This window comes from Carcharhinus amblyrhynchos, chromosome 11 (genome assembly GCF_965287045.1).
Source record: "Carcharhinus amblyrhynchos chromosome 11, sCarAmb.v2.hapA, whole genome shotgun sequence".
NCBI lineage: Eukaryota > Metazoa > Chordata > Chondrichthyes > Carcharhiniformes > Carcharhinidae > Carcharhinus > Carcharhinus amblyrhynchos.
Window position 1 is genome coordinate 15,254,735 of NC_137334.1, and position 17,423 is coordinate 15,272,157.

Genomic DNA, 17,423 nt, shown 5'->3' on the forward strand with positions numbered 1-17,423 from the left:
TACCATTGCAGCAGGTATTAGATGAAAGACAGCTATTCACGTGTGTCTGGTGTATTTTCTCTACATCTATGGTTGACACCTTGGTGCGGAACTGTTGATTGGAGGTGTTACCCTCTCACTCCAGAGACAAGATAGATTGAGAGTCACGGCATCACAATTTCTTTTCAAGTGACAGAAGAAGTCATGGGTCTGAAGCAGGGGGACGGCAGATGAGCAAACGAGGGGATGATGTTCCCCTAGGCTTCAGCGGGGACACACTGCACTGTGCTGTAGCGTATCGAAATGGAACAGAAAAGTTACATTTCCGCTGGTTCCATCAAACACTTCCGCTGTTCACTGGTTAAGAAGCAATGCCACTTACTTCTCTCTTCCAAAATATGACAGCAGTTCCCCCGATACATGGCACTACATCATTCATGGTGTGGAGATGCCGGCGTTGGATTGGGGTAAACACAGTAAGAAGTTTCACAACACCAGGTTAAAGTCCAACCAATTTATTTGATAGTAAACTCACAAGTTTTCGGGGTTTGCCCCTTCGTCAGGTGAATGGAGGCCAGAACTCTCTGTTCACCTGACAGAGGGGCAAACCCCGAAAGTTTGAGAGTTTACTATCAAATAAATTGGTTGGACTTTAACCTGGTGTTGTGAGACTTCTTACTCCATCGTTTACACAAACATGTTAATGCAAGTGGTTGCGGATCAAATCCAATACATGCTGTGGCCTGCTGCTGCTGTTTCAGTGGAAATCTGCACACCCTCTCCCAGTCAGCTCACTGTTGTACTCGGAAACCTCATTTAAAAAGCGCATCGCTCATTGGTGAAGGTCTAACTTGAGTGGTTTCGTAACCCAAACAGAATTTGTATGTGTGCCAGTTGGTGGGTCCACAGGTGTGGATCGTGCTTACTGAACCCCTGAACCCAATCCCTGACTTGCAGTAACCGTTCTGCCCTAAATATGCTTAAAAAAAAATCCTTCCAAACCCATTCACTGTGTGCTGAGCGTGACTAACTTTTCAAACTGATATCTTTCGGTGGGACTTCGTAGTGCAAAAAAACAAGAGACAGAAAATAAAATGCAAGTGCAGAAAATGAGTGAGGAAAACGCATTTTTCCCATGACCGAAAAATCCCGCAAAATCCCACTCTTCACTGGAAAGATCTTTTGCCAGCTTCTGACTATGGATCAACTCTCATTCCGGGTGTAATCCCAGTTTTCTCTGGGCATACAGGACCATTAACGCACTGTTGGACACAGTGCACCTTCAATAATGCCGACTATATGAATCTAAACTCCATCCGTGGGCTCCAGGTGATGGTCAACCTTTGTAACTACACACATTTTATTAATAGATTAATTTAAAAAAATTAATACTTTATGCTAATTCGTCTGCCTTATTAAAAGAAACCAGAGCAAGATTTCACATTGATTCCTTGTGAGGCCTTTTGGAGCCTGAACCCTTTTTACTTTGCTTTTCAAACATCCTTCCCATTCCTCACGTTAACCCTTTTAATCATCTCTCTAAACTAACCTCCCTCTTTTTTATTCTGGGATGTTGTCAGATTTGGAAGAATGGCTTCCAAATTTGGCAGCGATGCCACTGTGTGGGAGAAGGGAAGAATGGGGAAGGGGGAGAAACATATTGTGGAATAAAACAAGGGAACAAAAAATAAAGCAGTTCTTAAATTTACAGAGCGCCTGATCTCTTCAAAGAGCAGAAAGAAAAACCATTGCTATAATATCTTTTCCGCAACAATAATCAGTAAGTGATAGACCTTGGCCTGATGTTTTCCAGAAAAATTGCAAAGATGGAAAAGAAATGAGCCCAACACCGGGGAGTTTGAATGTATGTTTCTTCTGCCCTGGGGTAAGGGGTGAAGCTAGTGTTAAGTATAGGGATGCAGGCAATGGGAAATGGAATATTTTACCTCTCTGTGGCACTCAAGTATGCCCACATCAAATACTTCCAAGATCAGTCTGGTAAAAATGAGATGCAATGTACTGTCTGCCCCAGTCCAAGAGTGCATTGTAGCCCCAAGCTATGAACATCACTGCGGCAAAGTGACTGCACCGTTTTGCATACCAGCACAGAATGAGGTGCTCATTTGGTGCTAAATTAAGGGGAGATTATGTGCATCCACTGGAAACCCAATCCACTCTCATTTCACTCTTCAACTGTCTGTGTGAAGATATGTTGGAAACAAAGCAGCACACTCACAGCGGGTATATTTATGATATTGTGTGTTAATGTGACAAGTGTGGGGGTGGGGGATCTCTCGCACTTCATGCTCCTTTCTTTGCAATACTCCATCCCACTGCACCCCAGCTTACGTTCATCACCAAAATACCCCCTTTCAATCCATCGTGTTCCTGTGCACAGGGATCAAAGAGCATCCAACTTTATAACTCAGTCCATGACAGATTAGTTGGGAGGATTATACACTGGGCTAAACCTGACCTGAACATCAGCTGTTTGGACAGGAGAATTCAAAGGCATTGCAAAGCTCAAAGTTGTCTTCCAAGTCCAACTTGCGCCAGAAAGACCGTGGCTTCTTCTGCAGCTCCCTGTGCACGCACCGCGGGCAGGGGACGCTCCTTGACTTGCACTCCACGTGGAACACAGCCCCACAAATCTCACACCTGCAGAGAAAGAATAAAGCCCATGTACATTACCAAACTGGGATGCAGGCAGAGAGGACAAGCTTTTATTTCGATCATGCCCTTCAAAATCACAGGGCGGCCCAGGTTGTTTTTAAAGTAAAAGTAAAGTTTATTTATTAGTCATAAGTAATGCTTTCGTTGACACTGCAATGAAGTTACTGTGAAATTCTCCTTGTCGCCTGCTCGGGTCAATGCACCTAACCAGCACGTTTTCTTTACAGCCAGTGACATGCTTAGCAACAGGTTATCATTGCTGTAATGTAATGTAATCACCAGGAGCTTTTAATAATCTTATCAGTCACAGTCTGTGTGGAGACTGCACGTTCTCTCCACATCTATGTGGGTTTCCTCCGGGTGCTCTGGTTTCCTCCCACAGTCCGAAAGATGTGCTGGTTAGGTGCAATGGCCATACTAAGTTAACCCTCAGGCAGTGTATCTGAACAGGCGCTGGAACGTAGCCAAAGAGGAAGAAATTAGCATGGCCAATACATCTAACCAGCACATCTTTGGACTGTGGGAGGAAACCGGAGCAGATACAGGGCAAACGTTCAGAATTTGCACAGACCAGAATTTGACCCAAGCCTGCAATTGAACCTGGGTCCCTGGCGCTGTGAGGCAGCAGTGCTAGCCACTGTGCCGCATAGTCTACTGTCACAACTTATAAAATGTGAACAGATGCGCTATCGAGCTCTATGGCCAGTGGGGCAGTGGTTAGAAAGAATTAACATACTTTAATATCAAAACAGGAATTGCAATGGACATGAAAATGAGCAGGTATTTTGGTGACTAATTAACATTGGCTAGCTTTGTGTCAACATTATGCAGGTGTGCAGGCATGGTGTGAGCAGAGGAATGCTGGGACATTCCCAAAGTCGAACAGCCCACTGCCACTTGTTGCCTAGTTCCACACGTGAAGGCTGCACACTTCTGAAGAGCCTGTGGAACTGGAGTTATGAACAGGAAGCAGCAAGAGCTTCCCATGACTGGTAATCCACTTTGTCTCCTGCACCAAGTATTTGTACATGGAAATAACAAAACAGTTTCATAATTTCTTCAAATCTGGCCTATTCATGAAAACCGAAAAAAGACTAAGGAACGAGACCCACCGACTACCTTCACAATCTCGTCAGCTCTGTACAAATAAAAGCAACCAATGCTTTAGGTTAATCATTACTCATCAATTGCAAAACAGTCTCTGCTGCCTTGCAATCTTGTGCATCGGTGAATGAAAACTTAACTCACTGACCATATATTTGTTGCAACATGTTCTGTCAGCACAGGGGCCCAGACGTTTGTGTCGGCCCATTTTCAGGCTCAAAATGTTTGGCCCACTTGGAGTGTGACACCAGGAGTCGAAGGCACAAGGAAATGTGCAAAGTGAGAGGCAAAGGCTGGGGTGGCCCGAGAACTCCTTACTAAGCCTGCAGTTGGGATCCTCCTGGCTTACAAGCAGCTCACGGCCAAGTTATTTCTTTAAACTTGTCCTGAAGAAATGAGTTAAACACTGAACCAAGGTCCCATTGACTCTCTCAGAAAGCTGTAAAGATTGCATGATACTATTCAAGGAAGAGGAGAGCAGTTCTCCCACTGTCCTGCTCTCTTAACCAACATCTGAAGTAGGTTTACTGGGTTACTGTTTGCTGAGCATAAATTGATTGCCACATTTCTTACATGATTGCACTTCAGAAGTACTCCATTGGCTGTAAAGTGCTTTGATTTGATTTATTATTGTCACATGTATTAGTATACAGTGAAAAGTATTGTTTCGTGCGCACTGTACAGACAAAGCATATCGTTCATAGAGATGGAAAAGAAAGGAAAGAATGTAGTGTTACAGGCAAAGCTAGGGTGTAGAGAAAGGTCAACTTAACGTGTGACCGCTCCATTCAAAAGTCTGATGGCAGCAGGGAAAAAGCTGTTCTTGAGTCGGTTGGTACTTGACCTCAGACTTGTGTCTTTTTCCTGATGGAAGAAGCTGGAAGAGACTATGTCTGGGGCGTGTGGGGTCCTTGATTATGCTGGTTGCTTTGCCGAGGCAGCGGAAGTTAGACAGAGTCAATGGATGGGAGGCTGGAATGTGTGATGGACTGGGTTTCGTTTATGACCCTTTGTAGTTTCTTGCGGTCTTGGGCAGAGCGGGAGCCATATCAAACTGTGATACAACCAGAAAGAATGCTTTCTATGGTGCAACTATAAAAGCTGATGAGCGCAATAGCTGACATGCCGAATTTTCTTACTCTTCTGAGAACACAGAGATGATGGTGGACTTTCTTAACTATAGTGTCAGCATGGGGGAACCAGGACAGGTTACTGGTGATCTGAACATCTAAAAATTCGAAACTTTTGACCATTTCTATTTCATCTCAATTGATGTTGAAAGGGGCATGTTGTCCTCTACGCTTCCTGAAGTTGATGACAATCTCCTTTGTTGATATTGAGGGAGAAATTATTCTCACCTCGCCAGTTCACTAGATTCTCTATCTCATTCTTGTACTCTGTCTCATCATCATTTGACATCTGACCCACTACGGTGGTGTCATCGGCAAATTTGAAAATCAAGTTGGAGAGGAATTTGGTCATGCACTCATAGGTGCAAATTTGCAATGTCCTGAGGTTGTGAAAGGTGCTATATAAACACAAGTCCTTCTTTCTCGTTCTGACTTTATAAACAATAAGATCACTTGCCCCCACCATCCCCAATGCAGAGCTCCCCAAGGCAAGCTCTAAGTCAGTGGTGGGCAATCTGCATGCGACCCATCAGGGTTCTGAGTACAGCGCATGACACATTTTGTTCACTGCTGCCCACACACAGAGTTGCCACATTCCCTGGTTTCCGTCTGCATAGATTTTTTTCCTAACAGTATGACTAAAGCGATAAGCAAGGGCAAGTGAAGTGAGGTGCATATTAATTGCTCACAACGTTGACTGACAGAGCCATGCACTCTCTCTCTCCGTCCAATCGAAGAGTAATTTTTTTTTTTGTTTTTTTTTGCATTTGAAGTTTGAAGGGGTGGCACAGTGGTTAGCACTGCTGCCTCACAGTGCCAAGGACCTGGGTTCGATCTCCAGCTTGAGTTGCTGTTTGTGTGGAGTCTGCACATTCTCCCCGTGTCAGCATGTGTTTCCTCTGGATGCTCTGGTTTCCTCCCACAGTCTGAAAGACGTGCTAGTAGGTGCACTGGCCATGCTAAATTCTCCCTCAGCGCAGCTGAACAGGCGCCGGAGTATGGCAACAAGGGGATTTTCACAGTAACTTCATTGCAGTGTTAATGTAAGCCTACTTGTGACACTAATAAATAAACTGATGACAGTTCTATTAATATATGAATGATTGAGCATTTTGTATGCCTTGTTATGAAATATTTGGCATGTATTAAATGTATTTAATCTTATTCATGGGGTCATGGTGAGTGAACAAACCCAATTTCAACCTTGTGGTCCACTGAGATGAAGGAGGGCCACTCGGTTGCCCGTCGCTGGTCTAAGTTGAAGTGTCATCCCTTTGGTTACAGAGTGAAGGGGTCAGGTGGTGCACTGGCACAGCACACCTGTGCTAAATCTAGGATGTGGTCCACCCAAACAGCTGGGCCTTGCTTCAAAGAAAATGGGGTGTTTCTGATGGGGCCATTGATACATCTATCCGGCTGCACTCAGCTGTCTCAGCCTTGTCTATAGTCTTTATGACTTTCAGAAGAGTTATTGTTGGCCTCAGCACAACTTGAATGCTGGATGAATTGCACAGTTTCTTTGAAGGGAAATGGAACAGAGAAAGACTATAGAGAAAAAAAATACATGCCTGGCCCAGACTGTTTAAACAAATATTAAGTAACATGGTCTAGCTGATGAGCTACAAGATGTTTGTTTTGTGCTAATACCAACAATTCACACAGATATGGACAAGCTTTGCAAAATAACCAAAGTCAACTGCCTTTATACATACCTCTCATGTTATTTTAGAAGTATCCACCTCACTAAGAGTGGTAACAACTTATTTTTCCTGTCCTATTAGCTCTAGTCCCCATCAAGCCCCCTTGATCTCCCCACTTCCCTCCGTGACTTTAGGCCTTCTCTGAACCCAATTCTATAAGAAATTCTTGACATCCTTTCCTTTTGTTCTCTGTAAAGTGCCCAAGGGTGTTTTTCTGCATCAAGATTTGGTATGTGTAACTTATGGCTCTGTGGTAATTCTTTCACCTCTAAATCAGAAGATCCTGGGCTCATGTCTCAGTCTGGGGACTCAGGCACATATCTAGGCTGATGCTGGAGTGCAGTTCTGAGGGAGTGCTGCAATGTTGGAGGTGCTTTTATGATCAGATATTAAACCTAGGCCCTGTCAGCCCGCATTAGGTGGATGTGAAAGTTTCTGAAGAGCAGGGGTTTTGCCCTGCCCTGATTTCCCCTTCCCCCGCTCCTATCCCTTATTATTAGCTGGGTGAAGTGTGGGATTACAGGAATTGGGCCTGGGTGGGATTGTGGTTGGTGCCCCTGAATGGGCCAAATGGACTCCTCCTGTACTGCAGGAATTCTATGTTCTAATCACAGGGTAAACATGTGGAGTTATGGGAATAGCACCTGGGTGAAATTATGGTCAGTACAGATTAAATGGGCCAAATGGCCTCCTTCTGCTCTGTAGGGATTCCATGATTCATTACGGGTGGGATGTGATTGGCGGCGCCAAGATTGACTGATTGATTGATTATTGACACATGGATTGGGATACAGTGAAAAGTATTGCTTCTTGAAAGTTATGCAGACAAAACATACCATTCGTAGAGTAAATAGGGGTGAAGGAGAGGCTGCAGAATGTAGTGTTACGGTCATAGTTAGGGCGTAGATAAAGATTAACTTAGTATGTGATAGGACCATTCAAAAGTCTGATGGCAGCAAGGAGAAGCTGGTTTTGAGTTGGTTGGTATGGCTTAGACTTTTCAGACTTCTGTATATTTTTACCTGACAGAAGAAGGTGGAAGAGAGAATGTCCAGGGTGTGTGGGGTCTATAATTATGCTGGCTGCTTTTCCGAGGCAGCGGGAAGTATAGACAGAGTCAATGGATGGGACGCTGGTTTGTATGATGGATTGGGCTATGTTCACAACTCTATGTAATTTTTTGCGGTCTTGAGCAGAACAGGAGCCATACCAAGCTGTGATACAACCAGAAAGAACGCTTTCTGTGGCGCATCTGTAAAAGTTGGTGAGATTCGTAGCGGACATGCCAAATTTCTGTAGCCTTCTGAGAAAGTAGAGGCTTTGGTGGGGTTTCTCAACTATAACACTGGTGTGGGGGGGACCAAAACAGGTTGTTGGTGATTTGAACATAATGTTGCTTGTGGCAGGATCTCATGGACCTGTTGTTATCAATGGGGGCCTCCTGTTGGAATGCATCTCTCGCCATGGGGAAATCCATGGCAGGGGTGCAGCATCTGCAAGATCATAAGATCCTGTCGGCTACACATAGGCAAAGTTTTGGTGTGAATAAATGCAAGTTGTTGTTTACTGCTGGGATCACCGAAATCAACACTGACTGAGGGTCAGTGCATGCTACATGCCATGATTCTAAGTATATGTCAAACAACACACAGTGCACCAAACCAGAGTCATTAGGGAAAGTCAAGATGAGCATTTCCAACTGCTTCCATGTTGAAACAAGTCTCTTTGTTTGCAGCAACCACAACCCATAATGGCTACTGCATTCTGAAACACAGGGAAAATGAGGAACAGCGTGCTTGCAAAGTGAGTCATGCAGACAAGGACCGGTCAGGGAGAGGGCTCCAAAATTGGCTTGCCTAGACACGAAACTCATGGAAAACTCAACAAGATTCATTATAGCTGAAAGGAACTTGCTGTATAGATTGAAACCATTTTCAAACATAGCCCTTGAATCACATTTCAGCAGGGCAAGAGCTTAACCAACATATTTACCTCAAAGTGACCAGAGCTTTGGCTAGTCAATAAGGTTACGGCAACTGGAACATTTTAATTTTTCACAGAGAGGGGTTGGGAAGACATAAAATGGCTCACTGCGTATCACAGAATTACAGAATCGCTAGTGCAGAAGGGGGCCATTTGGCCCATCGAGTCTGTACCATCGATATCCCAGCCAGGCCCTACTCTCCTAACCCCACACATTTACCCTGCTAATCCCATGGCCAATTAGCCTGACCCGTACATTTTTCGGACTGTGGGAGAAAACTGGAGCACCCGGAGGAAACCCACACAGACATGGGGAGAACATGCAGACTCCAAGGACAGTTGACCCAAGGCTGGAATTGAGCCTGGGTCCCTGGCGCTGTGAAGTCACTGTGCCACCCAAAATTACACATTGAGCCAGGAGTCGAGCCTGGAATCTTCGGATCTGTAGTTAGACATGTTATCCATTGTGCCACTGGCCCACTAGACAATAACAGCCTAGCAACAGACATAAGCACACATATGAATCTCTTTGGAACTCATGAGGTTATAATATAGACTTCTTATTCAACAACATAACCAACTTTGTCATAAATATGCCATGCCTCACACTGCCAAGCTCAAAGGGCTTAAAAAAAGGAGTGAGCCCCAGCTTTGAAATCACTCCTTTTCACATTACGCATATTTTTCCCTTTTTAATTACTGTTAATTAGCCCAAGGCCAAATTGCATTGTTGAAGGAAAGCTCTAGGTTGAAAACAACAGAAATTAATTCATAATCAGGGTATTCTCACCCCGAAAGAGATCACAAGCTTATACTACTATACATTGGTGTTGGACTTGACTGAGCCCAAGTTTTCATCAGGGTACAGGAGTAATGAGCATGTCTACTCCTGCGACAGTGTTTAGCACTGCTGACTCACAGCACCAGGGACCTGTGTTCAATTCTAGCCTTGGGTGACTGTCTCTGTCGAGCTTGTCTGTGCAGATTTCTTCCAGATGCTCCGGTTTCCTCCCACAGGTTAGATGCCCCTAAGTGTCTAAAGGGATTAGCAAGGTAAATAGGTGGGAATATGGGAATAGGGTCTGGGTGGAATTGTTGTTGGTGCAGTTTCAATAAGCTGAATGGCCTCTTCTGCAGTGCAGGAATTTTATGATTCTGTGAATGTGCAATGTCTGGACATTTTCCTTTTGTCTCCAAGGACAGCTCCCTGCACGTGAACACATGCAGTTTCCAGCAAGTGTACCGAGCTACAAGCACCCTATAGTCTGCCCACTGATCGAAGCAGACACTGACAAACTAACCTTTTGGTAGCAGTTCCTTCAAAGGGATAAATCATTTGGCCATTGTTGCAGATCTCACAGATGAAGCCTTTCTGGCTGCACAGGCTGCAGCTGTACACATGACTACTGGCAAACTTGTTAATCTTCACGAGGAATGGAGCGAGCTTGCCTTCGAAGACCTGGAAAGGAAAAGGAGAGAGATTAAAATGAAATGTGAAATCAGAGACAAGACTTCAGAATATTTCTGCGGCTAAAATCTTCTGTGCATTTCTTATCTCCAGGCTTAACGATTCCAATGATCTCCTGCGCCCCTTTCCTACTTCCCCCCTCTGTAAATAGTGACTCATCCTACCTTGCACAATCCTCCTTCATCCATCACCCGTGTGTGCTGACTGGTTCCCGGTCCAAAGCTCAAATTCTCATTCTTGTGTTTGCAACCGTCTCCTTTCCTATCTCCGCAACCTTCTTCAACCCTAAACCCTCTGACATGGGGCAGAACGGTGGCACAATGGTTAGTACTGCTGTCTCACAGCACCAGGGACCGGGATGTGATTCTGGCCTCGAGTGACTGTCGGTGTGGAGTTTGCATGTTCTCCCCGTGTCTGCATGGGTTTCCTCCTCGTGTTCCAGTTTCCTCCCACAGTCCGAAAAATGGGCAGGTTAGATGGAGTGGTTGCACTAAATTGCCCTTTAGTGTCAGGGAGATTAGCAGAGTAAATATAATGGGATTATGGGATATATCCTGGGTGGAAACGTTGTCACATTGCAGTTTGTGGAAGGTTGCTGTGCACTTTCTACAATGTAGCAGTGACCACACAATTCTGGTTTGCTTTTGCGTCCCTCTGCAACGTTCTCAAGTCCTGCTTTAACACTTTGGGCTTTCCCACAATAATTTTAACACATTTACAGCAGATTCAATGGGTTCACTGCAGCTATTTCCGTTAAAATCCTAGCATGCAGTTCATTGGATCCTGGTGACTTGTCCGTCTTTAGTCCCTTTGGCCATTAGATTGGTTCCACTGGTTGGTGCAACATCGAGGGCCGAAGGGCCTGTACTGCGCTGTAATGTTCCGTGTATGTAGTCCAAGAATAAGAACATAAGAAATAGGAGCAGGAGTAGGCCATCCAGCCCCTCGAGCCTGCCCCACCATTCAATAAGATCATGGCTGATCTGTCGTGTCTCAGTTCCATATTCCCGCCCTCTCCCCATAACCCTTAATCCCCTTGCTTATCAAAAACCCATCAACCCGCGTCTTAAAAATATTTAGCGAGGCAGCCTCCACCACTTCAACGGGCAGAGAATTCCAGAGATTCACCACCCTTTGAGTGAAGAAGTTCCTCTTCAACTCCGTTCTAAACCGCCCCCCCCTTTTATCTTGAGGCTGTGCCCTCTAGTCCTACTGTCCTTTCTGAGCGGGAAGAGCCTCTCCACCTCTATCCTATCCATCCCATTCATCAACTTATATGTCTCAATGAGATCTCCCCTCATTCTTCTAAACTCTAACGAGTACAAGCCTAGTTTATTCAGCCTCTCCTCATAGTTCAACCCCCTCAACTCCGGTATCAGCCTAGTGAACCTCCTCTGCACTCCCTCCAAGGCCAAAATATCCTTGCGTAAGTGCGGCGACCAAAACTGCACACAGTACTCCAGCTGCGGCCTCACCAGTGCCCTATACAGCTGCAGCAAGACCTCCCTACTTTTATATTCAATCCCCCTTGCTATGAAGGCCAGCATCCCATTTGCCTTCCTGACCACCTGCTGCACCTGCAGGTTGGGTTTTTGCGACTCATGCACAAGGACCCCGAGGTCCCTCTGCACCGTCGCATGCTGCAGTTTTTCGCCATGTAAGTAATAGTCCTTCCTACCATTATTCCTACCAAACTGGACCACCTCACACTTGCCAACATTAAATTCCATTTGCCTGTTCCTGGCCCATTCGCCCAGCCTATCTAGGTCCTTCTGCAGACTCTCCACACCCTCTGCACAATTTGCCGTTCCACCAATCTTGATGTCATCAGCAAATTGGTGTCATCAGCAAATCAGCAGAATCCTTTTAATGCAATCATAAATCCTTATGTGTGTCATGAATGGGATAGAATGCTGCAGAACAATACTTTTTAACCACAGTACATTGTATCAAAGAACACATGGGCCCACCATCTACAAGGCACAAGTCAGGAGTGTTATGCAATATTTCCCACTTAGCCTGGATAGGTGTAACTCCAACAACACTCAGGAAGCTCAACACCATCCACGACAAAGCAGCCTGCTTGATTGGCACCAGAACTACAAACATCCACTTTCTCCACCACTGATGCTCAGCAGCAGTTGTGTGTACTATCTAAAAGTTGCACTGCAGCAATTCACCAAAGATCCTCAGACAGCATCTTTCAAACCCACTTCCATCTAGAAGGAAAAGGACTGCAGGTGGGAACAGCACCACCTGCATGTCCCCTCTAAGCCACTCACTAACCTGACTTGGAAATATATTGCTGTCCCTTCGCACTCGTTGTGTCAAAATCCTGGAATTCCCTCCATAGCGACATCGTGGGTCAACCCACAGCACGTGGACTGCAGTGATTCAAGAAGGCAGCTCACCACCACCTTCTCAAGGGCAACTAGGGGTGGGCAATAAATGCTGGCCTAGCCAGTGACACCATGTCCCACGAGTGAATAATAAAAAAGGATGTTAATGTGTGTGAAAGGCTGGGCAGGCTTGGTTTGTATCCACTGGAGGTTAAAAGAGTGAAAGGTGACTTGATTGAAACACACAAGATCCTGAGAGGTCGAAACCAAATAGATGTTTTCTCTTGTGGGAGAATCTAGGACAGACGCGGGGGGGAGGTCACTATTTAAAAATAATCAGTCACCCTTATCAGAGATGAGAATTTTTTCTCTCAGAGGGTTGAGAGTCAAAGAACAAAGAAAATTACAGCATAGGAACATGCCCTCGGCCCTCCAAGCCTGCACTGACAATGCTGCCCGACTGAACTAAAACCCCCTACCCTTCCGGGGACCATATTTCTATTCCCACCCTATTCATGTATTTGTCAAGACGCTGCTTAAAAGTCACTACCGGTTCCGCTTCCACTACCTCCTCCGCATCGAGTTCCAGGCACCCTCTGTGTAAAAAAATCTGCTTCGTTCATCTCTTTTAAAACTTGCTCCTCGCACCTTAAACCTATGCCCCCTAGTAATTGACTCTTCACCCTGGGAAAAAGCTTCTAACTATCCACTCTGTCCATGCCTCTCACAATCTTGTAGACTTCTATCAGGTCACCTCTCAATCTCCATCGCTCCAGTGAGAACAAACCAAGTTTCTCCAATCTCTCCTCATAGTTAATGCTCCATACCAGGCAACATCCTGGTAAATCTTTTCTGTACCGTCTCCAAAGCCTCCACATCCTTCTGGTATTCTGGCGACCAGAACTGAACACCAGGTGCGGCCTAACTAAGGTTCTATAAAGCTGCAACATGACTTGCCAATTTTTAAACTCAATGCCCTGGCCGCTGATGGCAAACATGCTGTATGCCTTCTTGACTACCTTCCCCACCTGCATTGCCACTTTCAGTGACCTGTGTACCTGTACACCCAGGTCCTTTCCCTATCAATACTCTTAAGGGTTCTGCCATTTACTGTATATTTCCCACCTGTATTAGGCTTTCCAAAATGCATTACCTTACATTTATCTGGATTAAACCCCATCTGCCATCTCTCCATCCAAGTCTCCAACTGATCTATATCCTGCTATAGATCAGGAAATTCTTGAGGGGCTGAAAATAGATAAGTCCCCTGGTCCGGATGGGATCTACCCTAGGATTCTCTGGGAGGCTAGAGAGGTGATTGCAGAGCCTCTGGCTCAGATCTTCAGGTCGTCATTGGTCTCTGGTGTAGTCCCGGAGGATTGGAGGATAGCGAATGTTGTCCCATTGTTTAAGAAGGGGAACAGAGACTTTGCCGGGAATTATAGACCGGTGAGTCTTACTTCTGTTGTGGGCAAGGTTTTAGAAAAAATTATTAGGGATAGGATTTATAGTTATTTGGAGTGTAATGAATTGATTAGAAATAGTCAGCATGGTTTTGTAGCGGGTAGGTCGTGCCTTACTAACCTTATTGAGTTTTTTGAGAAGGTGACCAAAGAGGTGGATGGGGGTAAGGCAGTTGACGTGGTATACATGGATTTTAGTAAGGCGTTCGATAAGGTTCACCATGGTAGGCTTCTGCAGAAAATGCAGATGTATGGGATTGTGGGTAATCTAGGAAGTTGGATCAGGAATTGGCTATCAGATAGGAGACAGAGGGTGGTGCTGGATGGTAAATATTCATCATGGAGTGCAGTTACGAGTGGTGTGCCTCAGGGATCTGTTTTGGGGCCACTGTTGTTTGTAATTTTTATTAATGATCTGGATGAGGGTATAGTTGGGTGGATTAGTAAATTTGCTGATGACACCAAAATTGGAGGTGTGGTAGATTGTGAGGAAGGGTGTCATAGTCTGCAGGGAGACTTAGATAGGTTGCAGAGCTGGGCCGAGAGGTGGCGGATGGAATTTAATGCGGAGAAGTGTGAGGTAATTCACTTTGGTAGGAGCAACAGATGTGTCGAGTATAGGGCTAACGGGAGGACTTTGAATAGTGTGGATGAACAGAGGGATCTAGGTGTGTGTGTACATAGATCCCTGAAAGTTGGGAATCAAGTAGATAAGGTTGTCAAGAAGGCGTACGGTGTCTTGGCGTTTATTGGTAGGGGGATTGAATTTAGGAGTCGCAGTGTAATGTTGCAACTGTACACTACTCTAGTGCGGCCGCACTTGGAGTACTGTGTGCAGTTCTGGTCCCCGCATTACAAGAAGGATGTGGAGGCGTTGGAGAGGGTGCAGAGGAGGTTTACTAGGATGTTGCCTGGTATGGAGGGGAGGTCCTATGAGGAGAGACTGAGGGATCTAGGGTTGTTTTCGTTGGAAAGAAGGCGGCTAAGAGGGGATCTTATTGAAACATATAAGATGATTAGAGGTTTAGATAGGGTGGATAGTGATAGCCTTTTTCCTCGGATGGAGAAAGCTAGCACGAGGGGGCATGGCTTTAAATTAAGGGGGGGTAGCTACAGGACGGATGTCAGGGGTAGGTTCTTTACCCAGCGGGTGGTGAGGGATTGGAATGCCCTGCCTGCTGCAGTTGTAAATGCGTCTAGTTTGGGGGCGTTTAAGAGATCTCTGGATAGGTTTATGGACGAAATGGGATTGGTATAGGCTAGTGGGTCATTGTTTTTGTAACTGGTCGGCGCAACATCGTGGGCCGAAGGGCCTGTTCTGCGCTGTAATGTTCTATGTTCTATGTTCTATATCCTCTGATGGTCCTCATTGCTATCCGCAAATCCACCAACCTTTGTGTCATCCGCAAACTTACTAATCAATCCAGTTACATTTTCCTCCAAATCATTTATATATGGCATATATATTGTCTTTGGAACTCTTTTCCCCAAAAGGCTGGGGAAGCAGAATATTTGAAGGCAGAGGTTGTTAGATTCTTGATAAACAAGGGGATGAAGAGTTATCAGGGATAGGCAGGAATGTGGAATTTACATTGCAATCAGAGCAGCCTTGATTGCGCTGAATGGTGGCAAAGGCTCGAGGGACAGAGTGGGCTGCTCCTAATTCATATGGCCATTTGGATGGTGTTTTTTGAAGCAGCCACCTTTACCTATCCTGTCACCTTCAAAGGTTTGTGCAGGAGTGCCAGGTCTTCCTCTTCCTACCATCCCTTTAATGTTTTACTATTTTGTCTCTCCATGGACTCCCTCGCAAATCATAGAATCTCTCCAGTGCAGAAGGAGGCCATTCACCCCATTGAGTCTGCACCAGCCACAATCCCACCCAGGCCTTATTTTGGCCCTGGAGGGAGTGCAGAGGAGGTTTACTAGGCTGATACCGGAGTTGAGGGGGTTGAGCTATGAGGAGAGGCTGAATAAACTAGGCTTGTACTCGTTAGAGTTTAGAAGAATGAGGGGAGATCTCATTGAGACGTATAAGATGATGAATGGGATGGATAGGATAGAGGTGGAAAGACTCTTCCCGCTCAAAAAAGACAGTAGGACTAGGGGGCACAGCCTCAAGATAAAGGGGGGGCGGTTCAGAACGGAGTTGAGGAGGAACTTCTTCACTCAAAGGGTGGTGAATCTCTGGAATTCTCTGCCCGTTGAAGTGGTGGAGGCTGCCTCGCTAAATATTTTTAAGAAGCGGGTTGATGGGTTTTTGATAAGAGAGGGGATTAAGGGTTATGGGGAGAGGGCGGGAAAGTGGAACTGAGCCACGACAGATCAGCCATGATCTTATTGAATGGCGGGGCAGGCTCGAAGGGCCAGATGGCCTACTCCTGCTCCTATTTCTTATGTTCTTATGTTCTTATCCCTGTAATCCCACATATTTACTTTGCTAATCCCGACACTAGGGGCAACTTAGCATGGCCAATCAACCTAATCCACACCTTTGGACTGTGGGAGGAAACTGGAGCACCCAGAGGAAACCTTTGCAGACACGGGGAGAATATGCAGACTGTGCACAGTCATCTGAGGCCGGAAGCAAACCAGGGTCCCTGGCGCTACGAAGCAACAGTGCTAACCACTGTGCCACCATTCTGCCCAATCTCTCACTTCACATTCCTCTGAGTTAAACTGCATTTGCCAGTGTGCAATCCAAAGACTGTCCATGTCCTTCTGAAATCTACTTCATTTACTGCATTTCCAAGTTTAATGTCATTGGCAAACTCTGAAACAATGCCCTGTATACTCATGCCCAGGCCACGAATATATCAAAAAGGGCAATATTCTAATACTAATCCCTCTGTGGGATATCACGGTTTTTCAGAATGGAGAAAAGTATACAATCTCTCTGCTTTCCACCTCCTACTCACTTTCACATTCATGGGGTCACTGCCCTTAACCTTTTGCTTTCATTTTAATAACAAAGCATATTATGTGGCATTTAAATTTAATGTAGAAAACTTATTATAAAAATGATAATTGGACAAATGCTAGAGTTTTTAAAAATTCATTCCTGAGACATGGACGTCACTGGCTGGGCCAGCATTTATTACCCATCCCCAGTTTCCCTTGAACTGAGTGGCTTGCTTGGCCATTTCAGAGAGCAACTGAGAGTTAACCACATTGCTGTGACTCTGAAGTCACACGTAGGCCAGACCAAGTAAGGATGGCAGAATTTCTTCTCGAAAGGGACATTAGTGAACCAGATGGGTTTTTTCAACAATCGACAATAGTTTCACGGCGTTCAGTAGATTCTTAATTCCAGATTTTTTTATTGAATTCATCTGCCGTGGTGGAATTCGAACACGAGTCCCCAGAACATTAGTTGAGTTTCTGGATTTATAGACTCGTGATAATACCACAAGTAACTGATGTTAAGAGATATTTAGGAAATAACAGAATCGCTTCAAGTGGAATCAAAATATTCTTTCTACAATATCAGGGCCTCTTAGCTTTTGAATAAACAGTCTAAATCCTTAATGGTGCGGTAATTGTATCTGAGTGATGCAAAACCTTTTCCCACTGTGGGGAGGTGG

The 17,423-nt window shown here is 45.3% G+C and overlaps 1 protein-coding gene across 2 annotated transcripts in view; it reads right to left on the reverse strand.

Moving 5' to 3' along the window:
• Positions 1-642: 642 nt before the first annotated feature.
• The window catches only part of plekhm3 (pleckstrin homology domain containing, family M, member 3), a 110,380-nt gene continuing 93,599 nt past the window's right edge, over positions 643-17,423 (reverse strand). For both annotated transcript variants that reach the window (XM_080198600.1, XM_080198601.1), the window contains exons 7-8: positions 9,871-10,028; positions 643-2,637 (exon numbers count right to left, since the gene is read on the reverse strand). In XM_080198600.1, coding sequence (XP_080054726.1) covers positions 2,463-2,637; positions 9,871-10,028 — 333 coding nt within the window. In that variant the 3' untranslated portion in view covers positions 643-2,462. The remainder of the gene's footprint in view (positions 2,638-9,870; positions 10,029-17,423) is intronic.